Source organism: Arctopsyche grandis, chromosome 4, assembly GCF_051622035.1.
Source record: "Arctopsyche grandis isolate Sample6627 chromosome 4, ASM5162203v2, whole genome shotgun sequence".
NCBI classification, from domain to species: Eukaryota; Metazoa; Arthropoda; class Insecta; order Trichoptera; family Hydropsychidae; genus Arctopsyche; species Arctopsyche grandis.
The window spans coordinates 36,421,090-36,441,297 of NC_135358.1; the positions used below are offsets into that span (position 1 = coordinate 36,421,090).

A 20,208-nucleotide genomic window follows, 5' to 3' on the forward strand; every position below is an offset into this window, starting at 1 on the left:
CGGAAAATCGATTTGACCACATTCACATAGACATAGTTGGTCCCTTACCACAGTCCGCCGGTTACAAGTACTTATTGACATGCGTTGATAGGTTTACTCGCTGGCCAGAAGCTATCCCTATGGAAGATATCACGGCAGAAACGGTTGCAAAGAAATTCGTCAGTGGTTGGATTGCAAGATTCGGATGCCCCCTACGAATAACTACCGATCAAGGACGACAATTCGAGAGCACTCTATTCAAGGAACTGAATAGGTTGACGGGATCGACACACATAAGGACAACCGCATACCACCCTGCAGCAAATGGGATGGTAGAGAGGTTCCACAGGCAGCTTAAAGCCGCGATCATGTGCCACCAAGACGAAGGGTGGACGGAAGCCCTACCGACAGTGTTACTGGGAATCCGATCGGCATGGAAGGAAGACCTTAATGCCACGTCAGCAGAACTGGTATATGGTCAACCGCTACGGCTACCGGGAGAGTTTCTGGCTCCACAACGAAACGGAGGACCCAACACAGCGGAACTAGCAGAGAGATTGCGGTCCCAAATGGCGAGGTTGAGACCCAGTCCACCGCGGCGCCATGGAACAAGATCAACCTTTATCTTCAAAGACCTGCACACCAGTGATCAGGTGTTCCTGAGACACGATGCTGCCAAGGGTCCGTTACAGCCTCCATACGATGGTCCATACAGGGTGTTGAAGAGGGGACCGAAGTTCTTCACACTGAGAATTAAGGATTCCAATGTCACCGTATCGGTAGACCGCATAAAGCCGGCATACATGGAAAGCAGCGGAGAGCCCCCAGAGAGAGCAGAGAGAGCCCCCCAAGAAAATGCAGAACCACAGCAAGAAACTGGCCGACAAGCAACCACACGGACTGGCAGGAGAGTCCGGTGGCCAGCCCATCTGGACAGCTACATCCCGTAGTTGTCGCGACGGCTACGCAATGTCGCTGGGGAGGGAGTGATGTGGCGACCCCATAGAAGAGGGTGGCAACACCGGTCGCCATGGTTACGGCAGTGGAGCTGTCATTCGACCATTCGGCCCTAACTCGTGGGGGAGGAACTACCCTGTTCCCCCGAGACCCACAGATTATTCAAGCATTGAAAACCAGGGATGGCACATGCAACGAATAATAGCGGATCAGGGCCGGCCATAGGTTATTTAGCGCCCCAGGCAAAAAACCAAAATTTGTGCCCCCCCCCCCTATTATATATATATATATATATATATATATATATATATATATATATATATATATATATATATATATATATATATATATATATATATATATATATATATATATATATATATATATATATCCGGTGTCTAATTATAAGAATCATAAAAGATAATTGGCAAATGCTCAAAAATTTGGCGAATCTAACGAAAGGACTATCCCATTTTTATAACTAAACGTAGAAGAAAAGGTTAAGATTTCCTTATTTTGATCACTTTGATACTGGAAAACCTGTTGTGTTGAGTAACTGTAAGAATTTGATGCATACTAAACAGTTCAACGTAACTGATCGTTCCCCTGCATGTTATTCATAATATCTGTTGCATATGCGTTCTTTTGTTGATGCATAATATAATGAAAAACGTTTCCTGCATAAAATTTGATACCTTGACTGTATTTGGATGACCGCTATTAAAATTCTTTGAATGTGCATCTGATATATTTTCTAAAAATGATACAATACCAGGAGATCGTGTCTGCTTTTGATAACTCTTCGGCATATATACCAAGGTTTTGTTGATGTTTGAATGCATCTCAAAGGTCATCTCGATGTGAAATTTCCGTCACCCCTTTAAATGCAATATTTCGAACATTTAATGTATATAAATTGCCTCATTGTTTGTAAAAGTAAAGCTAATAGTCCCCGTTAATTATTTAATTTCAGAGTTAACTGATGGAGCATTTTGGAGTGCCATGGATCTGAGGTACTGGAGATGCATTTTGAAAAGACATCGAACTTGTCCAGATAGAGAGATCAACTTTTTTATGTATACTCCGTAAGTAGATTAATTTAAAATTACGGTCAAACCTACATGCGAATTTAAACTTTAGATTGAACAAAGAAATAAAATAAAAGCAAATACAATGCAGCGCATGCATCCATTAACTTATTTCATGGTGATGGTTAAAGATAAATTTTAATTCGGAAACAAGCATTAATTGCGATTTAATTGGAGAGAAAACTTAAAATTTCTTACATATCATGCTACCATTGTTATTTGCAAAAAAGTAAAATTATATGCTGATACAAAATAATAAATCATGCATGTATAATAATGAATTATACATGCATGACTTTGTTCATAAAGTAAAACATAAATTGATATGTAGTTTATTTAACATGAAATTTAACATCATCAATAAAATAAAAAGATTTATGAATGTGACAAACAACGTTTAATATAAAATATTACATTAATTATTATTGATAACGTATATTTCAATGCATTAAAATATATTTTTAAATATAATGTACGCTATTCAATTTTTCCACGTTTCAAAGTGGTATCTAAAAATAATATTTATCATGATAAAACTACTTCAAATGAACTAGTATGGAAATAAAGAACATATTAGGTGTGATGCAGGGAGCATCCAAAGAGTCAAAGAGTGGATGTTCTGAGAAAAGGATCGCTGATGGACATGGGATGGGATCCGGCGAGAAAGAATGTAATTATCATACATGGTTTCAATGGCACGGAGGGCAAAACGCCAATGAGTTTCATTAAAGACGGTGAGTTCAATTAAACAATTTAATTTTTAAACTTGATATGTATTACACAAAATACAACTGCTTGTATGTATGTTGCAGCATATGTTTATCGAGGTGATTACAATGTGTTCACCGTGGATTGGGCTCCCTTGACTAAGTTTCCTTGCTATCTATCAGCTCTATCAAATACGAAGTAAGTGAAATGTGTACAACATGATATTAATTATATTTTCATCTGAAATAACTATTTTGATTTATAGATTGGTGGGGCAGTGTGTAGCTCAGTTGTATTCAAGGCTAACCCGAGAAGGAGCATTGTCAAAAATGACAACATGTGTAGGACATTCTTTGGGAGCCCACATTTGTGGGATGATCTCAAATCATTTGACTGAACCCCAATATAAAATAGTCGGTAAGTTGCGACAAAACTATTTTTAAAATTAAGAATTTGTTTCGTAATACTGTTAATTTTGCTTTGGAACTTTAATGGTAATAGTCTTAACTTCCAAATATTCTTTCAGTGAATCTTCTCCCCTAAAATTTAAATTGAAATACATTTTATTAAATATAAAATTGCTGTGGTGGATTTTTAATCTATTTAAATAAAATTAGACTTACAGTTCTCGCCCTTTTCCAGATTGCTTAAATCCTCCGAATGGTGCTTGAGGTACTACATAATCGTAGCAATTAACCCTGTAAAAGATTGTTACACATAATAATGCAAAATAATTTCATTAAAAATGTATTTAATGTTGCTAGAGTGATAGTCAAGTCAACAATGATTACCAAACAGATCCTGCATCAACAGATTTGGCAAAGGTCAATGCTGTATTGAGATTTTTAGTAACTACTCCGGCAGCCAATCCATAATTAGATGAATTTGCTCTATCAATGACTTCTTCCAACGATGAAAATTTCAAAATTGTTTGCACAGGTCCGAAAATCTATAATATTAAAGTTTTCCATGTATTATTCATGGTAGAGGTTTTAATTTATTTTGCATTTTAATGGTACAAGTATACCTCTTCTTTGGCAATAGTCATGTTGTCGGCTACGTTGGAAAATACAGTTGGTTGAACAAAGAATCCTTTGTTGCCAATTCTAGCACCACCAGTTTCTAATTTAGCTCCTTCGCTTTTACCAGATTGAATATATTGGAGAACTCTATTCATCATACGCTCATCAATCTAAATGTAATAGTAATAAAATTTTGAATTCCGCAACACCATGCTAACTTCAACATTATCTCTATTCTCTATTTTATCAAATATTGATTTACCAATCATAAGAAAGTAGGAATAGTTATAATATGGTAAAAATGATTCCTATTAATCTATTTTTTTTAATCAACTTGAAGAATCACAAAATAATTGATTCATAATTTTTAATATAAATTTACCTGAGGTCCTTGTTCTGTGTTCGAATCGAAAGGATCGCCAACTTTTTTCTGTTCAGCTTTTAAAGTGGCTTTTTTCACAAATTCATCATAAATTTTCTCATGTACAAAGGTACGTGAGCCGGCACAACAGTTTTGACCATGATTGGCAAATATAGCATTGTGAGCTATTTCTACTGCTTCATCGACTAAATTAGAAAAAATAAATCAAACTTTAACCGTCTTTCATAATCAATTTAATAAAAAAAATAACACATTTAAGAAAACAATTACCATCGGCATCATCAAAAATCACAAGTGGACTCTTTCCTCCGAGTTCAAGTGATACTCTCTTCAGATTAGAATTGGCTGCTGCTTCCATGATCTTACGACCTACCTAAAATCATCGAATCAATATTGAATTTAATTGTATTAAATGGAATTACTCTCCTGTAATACTATTTACTCACTATGGTCGACCCGGTAAACGCAACTTTGTCAATTTGCATATGAGATGCGATAGCTGCACCTGTATTAGGTCCATATCCTGTAACTATATTAATAACACCTGCTGGAAAGCCTGCTTCTTTTGAAAGCGCTGCCAAATATAGAGCCGTTAAGGGAGTCTGTTCTGCCGGCTTCAACACCAACGTGCAACCTTAAAATTGATATCAAATTAGTATATGTACATAAATATATAGCAAAATAATGTTTATGAAATCGTGGAAGTTATTTGTTACCAGCTGCTAGGGCAGGTCCCCATTTCCAAGCGAGCATTAAAATGGGATAGTTCCATGGTATCAGTTGGCCGACAACGCCGACTGGCTCCTGGCGAGTCATACATATAACACCTCCATCTGAAAGGTTTTGCGTTACGTGAAACTTTCTATTGATATTATATGTATATGTGTGTGGTTGATGAAATATTACCTGCTGGGATTGTGTTGCCGTGAATTTTGTCGCACCATCCAGCATAGTAGCGGAACGTATCGATTGCACAATTTATGTCGAACACGGCATCAGATACCGTTTTTCCATTGTCCAAAGATTCCAATCGTCCAAGTTCATCAATGTCTCGCTCTATTAGAGACGTTAGTTTGAATAGAAGTTTTCCGCGTTGGGATGCATCCAAGTTTCTCCATTCTGAGTTTCTAGAGAATGCCTTTCTGGCCGCTGCCACAGCTTTATCTATGTCTTCCTGAAAATACATAGGGTTATATATGTATACCATGTAGATTGAAAATGTTAAAATCAAAGGGTTGAAAATGGAACACATTCAACTTTGTGGAGTGTTAAGAATATTATGATTGATAAAAATATAATTACCTTATCAGCTTCGGCAATGTTGGCAATTTTTTCCCCAGTAGCAGGATTTATCGTTTCAAATGTTTTTTTGCTGATAGCATCAACAAATTCATTGTTTATAAACAACTGAAAATAAATATCATTCTACATATAGCACACTTTTTTTTTTAGATTTATGTTCACATTAAGTTTTTTTGTTTTATTGTCAAAAATGATTCATAAATATATAAGTAGCCCAAAAAATAATGAAATACATAGATATTGGTACTAAAATTACATATTTATTTATTTTGAAGAAGGCTACAGTGATATGACGGGTCATCCCAATACGTCACTATGCCCAGATAAGCAAAAAATACCAAATTTAAATTATGCACTAAATATAAACATACAGCGGAAAAAATAAAAATAGCAAAAAAGAGGAATGTATGTATATGGAGATAAAATATCATAAATTAAAGATGTACATTTATTTGGTCAGTATTTTTATCAAAAAATTTATAAATTATACTGAGAATTTTTGAGAAGCGTGTTAAAGATTATGTTTATAAATATTTACTCCGCTTAACCGAACCAAATAACTAAATGCGTATATAAGTTTTTCATTGCGAATTGACCCATTTTCATTACAAATTGACCTTTTGTTATTTCAAATTGACCCCTTTTCAATGTCAATTTGAAATGTGAGTAATCAAATTGACCCCTTTTCAATGTCAATTTGAAATGTGAGTAATCAAATTGACCCCTTTTCAATGCCAATTTGAAATGAGAAAGGGTCAATTTGAAATGAAAAAGGGTCAATTTGGAATTAAAAACCTATATAAACGATCAAAATGTAAGATTAGATAGGGGTATAATCTTTTTCAGTTTTTTATCTCTTTTAAATTGTAGATATGTAGAGTACAACACAAATATAGCTTTCACATTTATTTACACCGTTATATCCATTCAAAATATTTTAAAACGGAGAAATTGACATTTTAAAAATATCTTTTCAGTATTTTCTCATGGTCGTTAAAAAGGATGTTAAGCGCGTTTCAGGATGAATCGATATTGAAACAGGTTAATTCTGGACGTGCGCAAATTCTCAAACATATTTTTTATTTATTTAATAATTAACACAAATACACACATCCAATTAATTATGCCAACCTGACAATATTATAAAAAATTGCAACATTCAATTTTTAAAAACAAATAACTAACTCCACTAGTGAGACAATATTGAACAACACTTTCCATTAAATAATGCATGTATACATATGTATCAAGTATAATATGTACATATGTATATGAAATTTGTGTATTTTAATTTTAATCCTAATTTCATGTTGATCAAAAACATATTTTAAGAATATTTCGTTTCTATCACGTGAAATAAATATTAATCATACACATATATATTTCCAACTTACCTTTGTGTATTTTATGTTTATCCCCGACATGGTATAAGTTGATGTGGAGTAATAAAAAAATTATTGTATGCAGCTTCGAAAGCGTACCCAGTAATACTGACGGTAGACTGAGACGAGAATAACGCTTTATACTTGTCATTTATTGAACACAAGATTCTCAAAATATACATTTGTACAAGTAAGCGCGAAAATTGATTTTAAGTTGTTTTGCAAACACAATTTTTTCATTTCCCCATCGTCGATGCTATTTTCCAAAAGTGAATTTTCATATAATACGTATTATTATTTGATACAATATTTATCAGTCAATTGTTTTTGTGAAAAATTTATGTTCTTATTTACTGTTAACATTTACTGTGCTTTTTAAATTTAAATAAAGTTACATAGGTAAATAAAACTATCGACTTTCAGTTGGAAACAATATTTTTACGTTATCTTTTAGAATTAGTCTAAATTCACCTCATGGTAACTTAAATTATAAAAATAGGTAAATAGGTACCTGCAAATAGCCAATAATTCGCAGATATAGTACCTGCAAATAGCCAAAACCATAAAAATAAGCTCAAAAAAGTGATGCAATATAAAATTAAACGAATCAGACTTCACCCTTTTCTGAAAAATATATAATTTTGGATAGGAGGACGCTAGGTATATTTGTTATTTGCTAAGGCCCCACAATAGTAATTTTAACTTATATAGTTTTTTGTCGAGTAATGAAATTATTATTTTCTAGATTAGATATTTGTTATTATCATCTATTATATAATCGCCTTAATCTGTCTGTATGGTTATTGACCGCTTCGATCCCAAGTGACACCAGTCCGTTTGGGACTGTAACCCAAATGTACATATGTTATGTAAAAATACTCACAAGGACACTAACTAATATGTATGTAAAAATACTGTTTAATCGATAATTAATGTTTTATTTCGGTTTTATCATTTAAAAAAAATAGGTGGTAAACATTACATATCAGTGGCGTGCGGTGACTTTTCAAACAAGGGATGCTGTCTCTTGTTTGAAAAAAAAAACCGACCAATTTATTTTTTAAAATTTTATTTTATTCTTCGTTCCTTTTTACAAAATTCATCGATAACCGCATCATAGAATTTTTTATTGTTTTTTAAATTTGACATTATTTTCTTTTCGATTGCAATTTTAGTAAGACCAGAGAGTCTTTCTTCACTTTGACTACTTCTGGTGAACGTTTTAATTCTTTTCATAGTCGAAAATGATCGTTCAGCCGATGCGCTCGTGGAAGGTATCGTACAAATTAATTGTATTAAACTAAATACTTGTTCCAAAACTTCTATTAGATCATCTTTCACAATTAATTCCTTTACGTCATTTATAGATTTCAAATGAAAATCTTGCGTTGAGTACATGTAAATTAATTCGCTTTTTAATTTCATCAAATCAAATTATTTTCCATAAGTTAGGTGGAGTGATTTAAATAGGATATCTGGAAAATTATTTTCATATTCTTTAAATTTTTTGACGTTAAAAAAAATTAAAAGAAATTTTAAATTTTCGATATCTCGAAATCGATTGGTTGTATTTACTGAAAGAGTTTCTAAAATTTCAGAATAGTGAAGTTTATACGTTGTTTTCACATCTTCTTCACATTCAGCATATTTTCTTTTTCTATTAAAATTTTTAGTTATTACTTTGTTCCACAATGAATCAAAATCGTCTTTTTTGTTATCTAAATATTTTACAATTTTTTTAATTTCACTTACGCAATACGATATGTCAAAGGTTTTTTTTTGTAAAATTTCAAATAAAAAATCTGCCGAATTAAATATTGCAGAAAATAAATGCAAATTGAAATTGAATTCAAACTCTTTTAAATAACGATGAAGGACTTCAGCATTTATGACAGCATCAGTATCCCATTCGTCTTCATCATTAATTATTTGATTAAATATTTCCATTAATTCTGTTTGATATTCTAATACCATATTTAAAATTTTGCTATTGTAGTTCCATCGTGTAGGGGCAGCAGTGGGAAATCGTTTTTTTATTTGACAATCGAGAAGGGAAATTCTTCTTGAAGACTTACAAAAAAAAGTTGAAAATGACAACATACGGCTGAAAAAACGTTTGCATCCGGATATATGGTTAACAGATTGCGACAAAACTAAATTCAATCTCTGAGCGTAACAATGGACAAATAAAGAATTAGGACAAATATCTCGAATTTTTCGTTGCACTCCATTATGCTCCCCGGACATTACAGCCGCTCCATCATACGTTTGTGCAATTAATTTGTCCAAACAACCAAATTCTTCCAAGGTCTCACGTATGTGCTGAAAAAGAGAATTAGCTGTTCTATTGGGACTAACATCGACAAATCCAACTAATCTCTCCTGAATTTCATTGTTTTCATCTACATATCTAAAAATAGTAGATAGCTGAGCTTTGCGACTGATATCTGTAGATTCGTCCACAATTATGGAAACAAATTTTGATGCACGTATTTCAGTTTTAATCTCATCTAGCAAGACTTTTGATATTGCGGATACCAAGTCATTTTGTATATGGTTCGATAATCCAGTAAACACCGTAGAGTTATCTAAATGAGTTTTCAATTTTATGTCTGATTCACTCAACAGATACAGCAATTCAATATAATTCCCTCCATTTTACGATTCCTGGTGTTCAAAATGTCCTCGTAAAGGTTGTTCTTGTTTTGCTAAAAAACAGATCGCGCTTATTAATTTCGACAAAATGTATCTATTTGCAGTAACTTCTTTGTTGTGCATTTCAATATTTGCTTTAAATTGAGCACTTAAAAAATTTTCTATACGAGGTCCCTTTCCAAATTTTTTAAATTGAGCAGCAGAACATATGTGAGCTTGAGAACATTCATGTCTCTTGCGCGATTTACTTAAATTGTTTAGGTCAGAAAATCCAAATTTACTCCAGACATTCACTTCTTGAGAAAATAAAATACATGGCCAACAGAATAATTTCGTTAAGTGAGCACATCCACAAATCCATGAAATTTTTTCGTATGTTTCTGTGTTAAAATACCTTTTAAATGTTTTTGTTTTAGACTGAATATTTAATATTGGTGTGGGTTTGGGGCTCTTAACAATAATCTCCTTTTCATTAAATGGGAGAGAAGCAAATCTTCTTTTCAGCACATTTTCAATTAAACAATTGCAATTATTATTGATCTCGACGACAAGTCCACTCTCATTGTTATTTTCGATATCCATATTAAAGGCAATAATGAAAACTCGTAAGTAGTGGAACAGTAAACTAAAAATAAAGTTAGACGAAACTAATTAAAATGAAAACTTAATTCAAAAGTAAAAAATAACCAACTTACAGTATAAATGATTAACTTCGTCTAAAGAAATGAATCGGCTAGCTTTTTGATAAATAACTTGGGGCGTAGCGTGCGGAAATATCGATCAACAGCGGCTTCCAAGTGAAACTCAATAGATAAGCAAACAGAGAAACCGAATCCACCGTAGAGCAATCGTAAACAAGTGTCAACGCGTCCGCGCGAATAAGACAGCCTCATAGTGCGCATGCGCAAATGGGATCGGTCGCGACTCCGAATCCATGACGCGCGCGCACTTCACTCAGCGTCTACTCGCCAGCGTCACTCGCCTGTGGCCGGCCTATGCGAATGCGGCCTATGCGAATCCTTAATAAAAATTATCAAAAGATCCTATATAATGCATCATGTAACAAAAAACACGTGATATGTGAAATATATATATATATATATATATATACTCATAAACTACATCATAATCACGTACATCACTAAGAATACATCGAAGCGAAATTCAAATATTTATTAAAAATACTCTTGGCTTTTTAAAGTTATAGGGGATGCGCCGCATCCACCGCATCCATGGACCGCACGCCACTGTTACATATGTATGTATGTAATGACAAGCAGCGATAGTTTATACTTGCGGTATTCAAGTGGTTTGTGTGTGTGTGCGTGCGTGCGTGCGTGCTTGTGTGTGTGTGATTAACTCCCTCCGTAGTATAATAGTCGTTTCGATTCGACATATTACGTCACAGATAAAACACTGCCGACATAATGTACGAATATAATAACGAATCAAGAAAAAACCTATCACAATGTATATATGTATGTACCTATACAAATATTTCCTCTGTTGGAAATAGTGTCACGAGCATCTAGCGCCATCTACTGAAAATTAAATATGTATATATGTATGTATATATAAATATATACAGTTGTATTATATCATGTTTGCATTGTTTTAAGAGGAATTCTATAGGCACATATTCCATTCTCGTGTTGAAATGACTTTCGATGGTTGAATTTTATCATCATTCGATAAAATTACTAACTAAGCATTACTTTTGATTGATGAATCTATGCAGTTGGTTCTTCTGCGTATTTTGCGTATTTATATTTTTATACAATTCATATATAAATATTACGTTTACATACATACATATGTATGCATTTGCTGATTGCATAAGTTCGTGTCTAATTTTCATACACGGAGGTCAACGATTTTAGCAGTACACGGGTACGAACTTATGCAATTATTTAATATAAGATTATAATATTTACTAAGTAAATATATAAAAATGTGTTTTAAATTTTCTATATTCACAGTTTATGGAGTAAAGATTTATTACCTACATATATACTTATATTATATAAATATAATATTCATTCTTATATCATATTCATTCTTATATATTCAACTGTCATATTTGCATAGTTTGTAGAAATAATTTTAATATAAAGACTTATGATTGAATTTTTCTGTAGAAGTACTGGAACATAGAAAAACATTGAACATTTTCAAAAACAATTTTTTGTGCATTTCTATGTCGAGTATTAGATTGAGTAGGTAATAACGAGTTTTTAATTCATCTTGATTGTTAGAAGCAGGAAATATGAGTCAATTCATAGTACATATGTATATATATACATATATATAATAGTACGAATTATTTTCATATCCAGATAATAATATAAAAAAAATACAACAAAAAATAAAAATCAAAACGTATTGAATTATAGTTCATCTCGGGAAACACGTTAAAGTATTACATACATACAATGAATGATATAATGTTTATGGTGGAATGATTTTAATGACCCAAACGATAGCACATGATTGAACCGATTATGTTGACGTTTTACAATTCTATACACCCGGTTTGATCTTCAGGTAAAAATACATACATATAATACCTTGCGTGACAACTTGATAAGACAATATTATATGTACGTAGTAAAAAAAATTCTGTGTTTTTATTTATATAAATATTTGTCAAACAGATATATATTATATCATATTACAAAAAAATAACAAGATAGTAATATGTAATGATAACACAAGTAGGTGTGTACTTTCGTAGAAACAACCTATTGTCGATTAATTCAATACCCAGTTTCAATATTGTCACATTTTTAACTAAGGTTATCAGTCATTCTACAATAACATCAATTATTTACATACACGAGTGCATAAATATTTGGTTGTGTCGATAAGTTAACATAAAAGTTAAATATTTTTTTATAACCATGGTAACATAATCATATGCATTCAAACATGCATATGTATCTACATACAAATATTATATGGTAATTATTTTACTTAAACAAAATACCTAAAAAGTTTGTTGAAGATCTTTGGGTGCCATATTGATTTTTTTTAATCAATATCTAAATCTTACAATATTATCTAGCGAAACTGCATATGCATATTCACTATAAATAGGCTCCTTACATACATATGCTTTGTTGTTGTAGTATGGGGAATATATTCCTGTACTTACATATGTATTATATCATCATCATCTTTTACATCCATTCACCATCCACTACTGGGTGAAGGCCTTTTCAACTCGCTCATCCATCTCACCTCACATATTTTTCTAATTTTGTTTACCCATCTTCCTTGCGGCCTTCCTTTCACCCTATAACATTCTCTCGGGTACCATTATAGCACTTTTTTTGTCCACTTTTCATCCATTCTTATAGCAACATCACCCACCCATTGATACTTTTATGGGCGAAATCACACAGGGAAGAACGGCCCGTCGTGTGCTTGGCTCCCCGCTGTGGAGGTTCTCCTATATTTCTTAGAATATGCGATGCACCGTTATCGATCACTGTCAAGCAAGGATAAATACAAGGGTAAAATTTTACCGAAAACACTCCAGGGGGTAATTTTGGGACGGTGAGTCCTGGGCGTGCCATGAATATGTGCAAGGATACCACTTTTTTTCTCATGTTTAAAAGTATCTATAAAACTATTTGATTTTTTTTAAAAAACCATTCCTTCCTGTGTGATTTCGCCCTATCTCTTCACTCTCTATTATAGTTGGACCGATGTAGCATGAAACTTACACAAAATGTACATGCTATCGCATTCCCCCCCACTTGACCCACGATGGCCAATTACATTTCGTTTCAGTTTCGCATTGCATTGTGGTCAAGTAATACAACATTGTTCGTGCGGATAGCGGTCGGTAGAATTTGACATTTAAATTTTGTTAGTTTTGAGTTCGTGTATCGTATTTTTAAATATTTACATTGTAGCATCTTGGCGTTTAATTTCCAAGTTTCACATTCATAGAAAACAGATTGATTGAAGATGTTTTTCTTCAAGATGTATGAATATGTATGAAAGTTTCAATGATTACTGATCACAAAGTGCTCGTCACAAAGTCACTAAAATCTCTATAACGGAACATTCGGCAGCCAAAAAGTCCATCATACTAACGATAACATTCATACTAACGAGAACTTGAGTGCCAAATATTGTGTATTCGCGATTTTCATGGCAAAAATTGTCTTTGTGACCACTGCAATGTGACGAATAGTCCAATTACCGTATGTAAATATCTCCAGTCCAGACAGCAGCTGAAATCTCATCACCAGTCCGTTGCTATTGTTTTAACCATCGGAAAATCGTTACATTTTATGCAGTACCAAACACTTCTTATAATTACTGACAATATAATTGATTTATGTAATTGTCAATCAATATGGCAAACAAGTTTACAAAAGAAAAATTCTTCACGAGTTTATATTATCAAAATTGTAGCGTACAAAGCACATTAAATTGAAATTTTTTTTCTACCTATAATGTTTTTCATGGCCTGGTGCTAGGTAGAAATCCATCATTTGAGAAACGCCGCATTCAATAAATATCGAGACATCATATAATATTTATAAATACACTTAGAAAATATCATACGAGCATGGGTATCCTAGAACGCTAATTTTGTTGCAGATTTCAATAGATTTAATAAACAAATAAACAAAATTTACTTTATTTTAATACGTACTACGTATAATATTCCCTTATTAAGTTGTCACGCTAAGGTATTATATGCATGTATTTTTACCTGAAGATCAAACTTTGTATGTAGAATTGTAAAACGTCAACATAATCGGTTCAATCATGTGCTATCGTTTGGGTCATTAAAATCATTCCACCATAAACATTATATCATTCATTGTATGTATGTAATACTTTAACGTGTTTCCCGAGACGAACTATAATTCAATACGTTTTGTTTTTTATTTTTTGTTGTATGTAGAATTGTAAAACGTCAATATAATCGGTTCGATCACGTACTATCGTTTGTGTCATTGAAATCGGTTCGGTGATTATTCCGCAAAAAGCAAAACGTATTGAATATTAACGAGAACTCGAGTGCCGGATATTCCGTATTCGCGATTTTTGTGGCAACGATTGTCGTGCGCGCGATCGCAATATGCGCAATAATCCGCTAACTAACTAAGCTAAGCTTAGTTCTTAGCTTAGGCTACCACATAATTCTTAGCTTATGCAAGCGGAATAAAGCGAGCGAGGAAAAGGGGTACGTAGCGGCCTCACTGTGGCGATGAGTCGAGCGGAATGAGGTGAAATGCCACCTACCCTCTAACCTACCACCTACCCCCGTGTTTGATGTTATTTAGTTTCATTTAAATCGATAAGTCACGAAATTAAGTTCAAAACTCACTATTCTCTTCCCGGGACCAAATGCATACACATGCTTACTCATCCAACACACGAGTTGCAAGTGCAAGTACCAGTTTTTTCCTTCGTTTTTAGTGAATTCATTTTTTCCTGATTCGAATCACGATGATTCTATTTAACGACCGACTCTCATCATCATACTAAACTCTATATAAACTATTTCTTGGTGGAGCTTCATTTCATTTATGTCATTTCTAGCTCCGCTCATTTCTTTCTCGCTTAGCTCCTCTTGCGCTGGAGCCCCGGCTGAAAGGATGACATATTCCAAAGTCATAATATTGTTGCGTAGGAGTGGGTTCAGGATCCAAATGAAAGGCCAAAGTCGCTTCACAGAATTTATTGAATGATTCAGGAGGTCCACACGTAACCAGCGCTCGCTCCAGAATAATTTGATGTAGCGTATGTACCTCCTTATAAAGGACAAGTTGCTCACCACAGCTTCCCCGATACATTTATGTATCTATTGTCTAGGTACGTACGGGTTTAATTGAGTCTCACGCACTCGCCCGGATTTTGAGAATTCTAGCAGGTACTTACTGAGTACCGTTCGGCCTAATGCGGGGGTCTCTATTGTCCACCCCCGAATGCACTAAGGGCCGGACCGCACCGCTCAACTCGCGAACAACTTGATTGAGGGCGACCAGACCAATGCATGCAGGTAGATGGGACATACCACACTCGTCAACTTGTTTGTCGCACACATTTCCATACATTTTTTCGTGTCGCGCAACAAGTCGGCCGACAAAGTTGCACGGTGCGGCCCGGCCCTTAGACAGCGGATACTCTCTCCCGTGTTCCCACGTTACAATATACATATTTTGTAGGTATCCATATAAGCATCTGCAACTTGCCGTAGTGACCTTGTCAGTTAATACATGCATTTTTCAATGCTGCGTGTTTAACCGGTTTCATCACACAATTTCATCAGCTTACATGCATTGCCTTGTGTAAATTATAATATTTATTTAATAATTATTTAATAATAAAGCAGTGATGAGCAGTGATGATTTGGTGCAAATAGCTGGACGACCGTCCCGTTCTCCGACGGAAAGGTCTTTCTAGCTATTTTGCCGGAAGGTGGTAGCTTCATGTTGAGGTTTTAAACTTCTTTGGTATTTGAAACGGATTGAATAATATACTTATATTATATAGAGTAATTTTGTAGAAAAATAGTGTGATTTAAAAAAATACTCTTACATATTTGCATCGTCCTAGACTGCTAGTGCTAGACACATACTTGATGGCGTTTATTTATTTTTTTAATTATAAATTTTAATTTACCATGGTGCCATTACGGGTTGCGTTCCAAGGCGAAATTACATATATGGCAAAATTTGTACTTTTTATTTATAAAATTATTATTGTAGCGTGGACGTGTAGAGGGGTTTCCGAGATTGGAGTGAGAGACGTAGTAGTATTGGTAGAGGTAGTTTATTGCTATTGATCCGTAGGCCTGCCAGCTCCCAATGAAATACGGACCAAAACCGCCCAATACTTATACCCATCGGGTACTTTCCACACGGAGAGATTATTGGTCGATGGATCGTGAGACCTTATTGGTTGTTGTATGCGGCTCGTTTATACGCTGAGGCCTTTTTGGCGCGAATGCGAGATGAGGCGATCAGCGCTAGTAAACCAGTGGTTGACGAGCGCCAATCGCCTGATCTCTACGTTACATTATTATAAATTTTAAATTATATTCAAATAATGGAGACAAACGAGGATAGGTTGCTAATTTGTTTGGAACCATTCCAACAATAAAATCAGATAAATTGGTAAACTTTGATAGCAAACGATTGACCTGGAGGCACATACATATATGTATGTATGTATGCAAGGTCTGGCCAGCTACACCGGGTCAGGGAATGTTGTTGCTGGTTATTTAACATACAGGTATATATTTTTTTAAGGTTTGGATCCTGCTCGTCCACTGGTGTCTCAATACGGATCCAAGGCTTTCAGATTGACCAGGGACGATGCTCATGTGGTGCAAGTGCTTCATACGAATGCTGGTTTTTTGGGTGAAACTGGGCTAGTGGGTCATACAGACTTTTGCATAAATGGCGGAAGATCTCAACCCGGCTGTCGGGGACATGTCATTCGTGAGTGCTATCGAAAATAATGATTTTGTATAATAAAGATAAATTTCATAAAAAATGGCACAATCAACTTAAAGTCATTCAGGCACAATCAACTTAAATGATTGTTATATTGCTATAATGACAACGATTTTTTATATTTGTACATATGCACGTATAAAATAAAGTTTGTAGTTTGAGTGTATTTGAAATATTTTTCTTTGAGGTGTTATATCATTTTTCAGGGAAAGCTCGATGCAGTCACTTTCAGAGTGCATGCTATTTTGCAGCATCTGTGAGAAGACGATTAAAGCTGGTAGGGGTTCCTTGTGATACTCGTTGTCCAAAAGATGAGGGCCATTGGGGTTTGGAAGCTGGACGCAACTCTGTGTTGATGGGAGAAGAAACACCAGAAAAGTTAGTTTAAATATAAATAAAATGTATAGACTTACCGCTTGTTTAGACAACATGACTTTTAGTATTGTTAATTATTGACGCTTTTTTTATTTTGTTTTCCAGGGCTAATGGGATGTTCTGTATCAAAATAGATCACAACGAAGACTGCCCGTTCGACTAAGTCAATAAACGAGATAATATATATGTGTGTGTGTGTGTGTGTGCGTGTGTGTTTTCGAAAATTGAACGTTTTTTAAATATATACTTTATATACTATTTAAATTATTTAAAAAAGTACCTAAGCTTATGTTTTATTTTAAAATTCAAATTTAATTATTGTTACAATATAAAAAAAAATAAAAATAACTCGTTTCATTTCAATCTTAGTCTTAATAAGCACTAGTGATTTTACTCGGTTTCGCTTGGTATTTGTAATATAAACCGTTTAAACATGGTTAATCTAATAGTAAAAATTCTTTTTTTTTTTATTAAATTAATTTGAATTGAAAAAAAAAAATAACGACAGCCATTCAGATTAGAAACGAATGGTTTTTTTTTTTATATATATAAGGGAATCGCAAATGAAATCGAAATTGGAATTGAAACAGGAATCCGGAACCGGAACTGAAACAGGAACGGGAACCAGAACTGAAAAAGGAATTCAGATACGGAACAGAAAAAAGTAATCTGGATTCGGGACTGAAAAAGTAATCGGGAACCGGAACTGAAACAGGAATCCTGATCCGGAACTGAAAAAGCATTCCGGATCCGGAACTGAAACAGGAATCGAAAAAAATCGCGATCCGGAACAGAAAAAGGAATCGAAATCGAAAACGGAATCGAAATCGATATCAATATTGTCGTCAAAGAAAATTTGATTTTTTCGATAACGTCATGAATTCTACGAACAAAAACTTACATACATATGTATTATACATAAAAAGTTTATTTCGAAATTATATATTGGATTGAAAACTTTTTACGTAGATAATATTAAATAATAGTTTATTACAAAAATTATGTAGATATTCAAAATATTTTAATACTAAATTTAACTACTGGCAAAATGCCCGCCAGTAAAAATTATTGGCGAGTAATAAAAAAATCAAGAAATAAAAATAGCAGCTGGTTTATTTTACAAAATTACGTTGTTGATTGAACAGCAGGGATTCTCATATGTTGTTTTGTCAGTTTTATTTATGAACTATTAAAAAGCGTCCAAGCAAGTAGCTATTTCTAATTGCGTCACTGATTTCGATGATAGGGCGATACTTTATTCGTGGTCAAATAATAAGGTCCCCTTGCATTGAGCGACACAGAATCACCCATGAAAGTTGTATCATCAGTTTCGTTGCATTTTCCAGCACGTGCATCTTTTGCAGTTTCACAAGGCAACGATAAAAAGCCTTCTGGGTACATGATCGATTCTGCATAATACATATACGACCTTCCGTGACTGCATGCCTCTTTGAAAAATAAACACGCAAGTCAAATCAGTACAAATTTTGATTAATATGAAGTAAAATACCAACCTATTAAATAAAAGAATCCGGAACAGCCTGGCTGAGGAGCGGTACCTTCATTGGGATAAAAATCTACATGGCCAATTTCGGACCAATATCCTAAAGTTCCAGCACTGGTGTGGATCACGTCGACGAATTGGGCATCTCCAGGGTTCAATCCTTTCATGTATAACCCCAAATATTCGAAACCAGGCCTCGCAGGATCAAAACCTAATTTTAAAACGGTTGGTAAAACTATGAATAGTTTTTTTGAAGCATAATTTCGTTCGCATTTACCTGTTATTCTGGATACCTTTCCTGATCGTACGTTTCTACCCGCAAATCCGCAAATGTGAGCACCCAAACTGTGACCTAAGAGATGGAATTGATTCACACTGAGATCGAATTCCTTAATCAACAAATCTACTAGTAATGATATCTTTTTTCCAACAACCTAAAAATGTAATATGCTCATTTGGAGTGTAAATTTATACTCGAATAATTTGTGAAGCGAGTTTAATTTATTTTTATATGCTTTTATTGTTACCTGAGTATTTCGAGCTGATACAAAATACAACGGATTGTTGGATAATCTCTCCCAATCTACAGCTACAATGTTATAATCTCTTGTTGATAGATACGCATCTCTAATATCGGTGACGGCAGGACTACTACTGCTGGACATCCAACCATGGGTAATGATTTTCACTTCACCTTTTGGATCAAAGAGTTTCGCAAAACTCTGTTCCGTCTCCACTTCATTTTCCGACTCGTTAGAATCCAAAAATATTTCGGTGTAATTGTCTGGATCTCGCCTGGAAAGTGTACAATCTAGTTTTACTTGTTTGTGTTCTAAATTGGTAAGTAAAAAGATTGTGTTTTATAAGACCTGCTATAAAAGTACAAGTGAACATACGACTGTAAATAGTCGTAGTCTAATACTTCGTCTTCATCTGTTAAATTTGCTGCTCTCGGTGTACCTTCTCCGTCTGGGATGTACATCCATGTTTTTCCATACTCTTCATCTTCCTCTTCAACGCTCGTTTCATTATCTTGACAGCGGCCTACTGAAATAGACGAGTCGAGACATTGATAAGAAGACGATGTCTATGAACTTTAAAGATTTGAGTAAACACTATAAATTGTACAACCCCTCGTGGAGGCAAGAGTGAAAAGCCAAAGGAAGTGAACAGTTTTCATCACGCGTCGACTCTCACTAGTGAAAATGAAGTAACTACATAACAAAAGTACAAAATTAATATTGCACTCATTATACTACACTTACATAGTTTGATAGTTTCACAGGAAATAAATTGTAAAACTTAGCAAATGGTCGCGATAGCCCATTTGTATTGTATGCAGAATTTGAAACTCATACAGTTATTAG

The 20,208-nt window shown here is 34.1% G+C and overlaps 3 protein-coding genes across 3 annotated transcripts; 1 reads left to right on the forward strand and 2 right to left on the reverse strand.

The window, feature by feature from the left end:
* The first annotated feature begins 1,938 nt into the window (after nucleotides 1–1,938).
* LOC143911188 (phospholipase A1 1-like) lies at nucleotides 1,939–17,500 on the forward strand. The gene is made up of 7 exons (XM_077429966.1): nucleotides 1,939–2,021; nucleotides 2,613–2,758; nucleotides 2,837–2,930; nucleotides 2,998–3,149; nucleotides 16,756–16,947; nucleotides 17,169–17,340; nucleotides 17,443–17,500. The coding sequence occupies exons 1-7, from the start codon at nucleotides 1,939–1,941 to the stop codon at nucleotides 17,498–17,500; spliced, it is 897 nt and encodes a 298-aa protein (XP_077286092.1).
* On the reverse strand, nucleotides 2,766–6,976 carry LOC143911187 (retinal dehydrogenase 2). The gene is made up of 11 exons (XM_077429965.1): nucleotides 6,833–6,976; nucleotides 5,439–5,543; nucleotides 5,043–5,310; nucleotides 4,853–4,969; nucleotides 4,583–4,770; nucleotides 4,407–4,509; nucleotides 4,137–4,321; nucleotides 3,760–3,924; nucleotides 3,524–3,681; nucleotides 3,356–3,430; nucleotides 2,766–3,271 (listed from the first exon to the last, which is right to left on the reverse strand). Exons 1-11 carry the CDS (start codon nucleotides 6,860–6,862, stop codon nucleotides 3,202–3,204), a joined length of 1,464 nt encoding a protein of 487 aa, XP_077286091.1. The 5' UTR covers nucleotides 6,863–6,976; the 3' UTR covers nucleotides 2,766–3,201.
* A 1,064-nt stretch (nucleotides 17,501–18,564) lies between the features above and the next one.
* LOC143910836 (phospholipase A1-like) lies at nucleotides 18,565–20,168 on the reverse strand. Its single transcript, XM_077429433.1, has 7 exons — nucleotides 20,125–20,168; nucleotides 19,973–20,055; nucleotides 19,738–19,888; nucleotides 19,369–19,636; nucleotides 19,119–19,275; nucleotides 18,852–19,052; nucleotides 18,565–18,785 (listed from the first exon to the last, which is right to left on the reverse strand). The coding sequence occupies exons 1-7, from the start codon at nucleotides 20,166–20,168 to the stop codon at nucleotides 18,565–18,567; spliced, it is 1,125 nt and encodes a 374-aa protein (XP_077285559.1).
* Nucleotides 20,169–20,208: the final 40 nt, after the last annotated feature.

Coding starts and splice junctions, on each gene's coding strand:
- LOC143911187 (XM_077429965.1), bottom strand. CDS start 6,862: ATGTCGGGGATAAACATAAAATACACAAAG. Junction 4,771..4,852: donor GGGACCTGCCCTAGCAGCTG/GTAACAAATAAC, acceptor ATCAATTTTAAG/GTTGCACGTTGGTGTTGAAG. Junction 3,431..3,523: donor GTTGATGCAGGATCTGTTTG/GTAATCATTGTT, acceptor AATCTTTTACAG/GGTTAATTGCTACGATTATG.
- LOC143911188 (XM_077429966.1), top strand. CDS start 1,939: ATGGATCTGAGGTACTGGAGATGCATTTTGAAAAGACATCGAACTTGT. Junction 2,022..2,612: donor AACTTTTTTATGTATACTCC/GTAAGTAGATTA, acceptor GGTGTGATGCAG/GGAGCATCCAAAGAGTCAAA. Junction 3,150..16,755: donor ACCCCAATATAAAATAGTCG/GTAAGTTGCGAC, acceptor TATTTTTTTAAG/GTTTGGATCCTGCTCGTCCA.
- LOC143910836 (XM_077429433.1), bottom strand. CDS start 20,168: ATGGGCTATCGCGACCATTTGCTAAGTTTTACAATTTATTTCCT. Junction 19,276..19,368: donor TATCAGCTCGAAATACTCAG/GTAACAATAAAA, acceptor TTACATTTTTAG/GTTGTTGGAAAAAAGATATC. Junction 18,786..18,851: donor CGGATTCTTTTATTTAATAG/GTTGGTATTTTA, acceptor TATTTTTCAAAG/AGGCATGCAGTCACGGAAGG.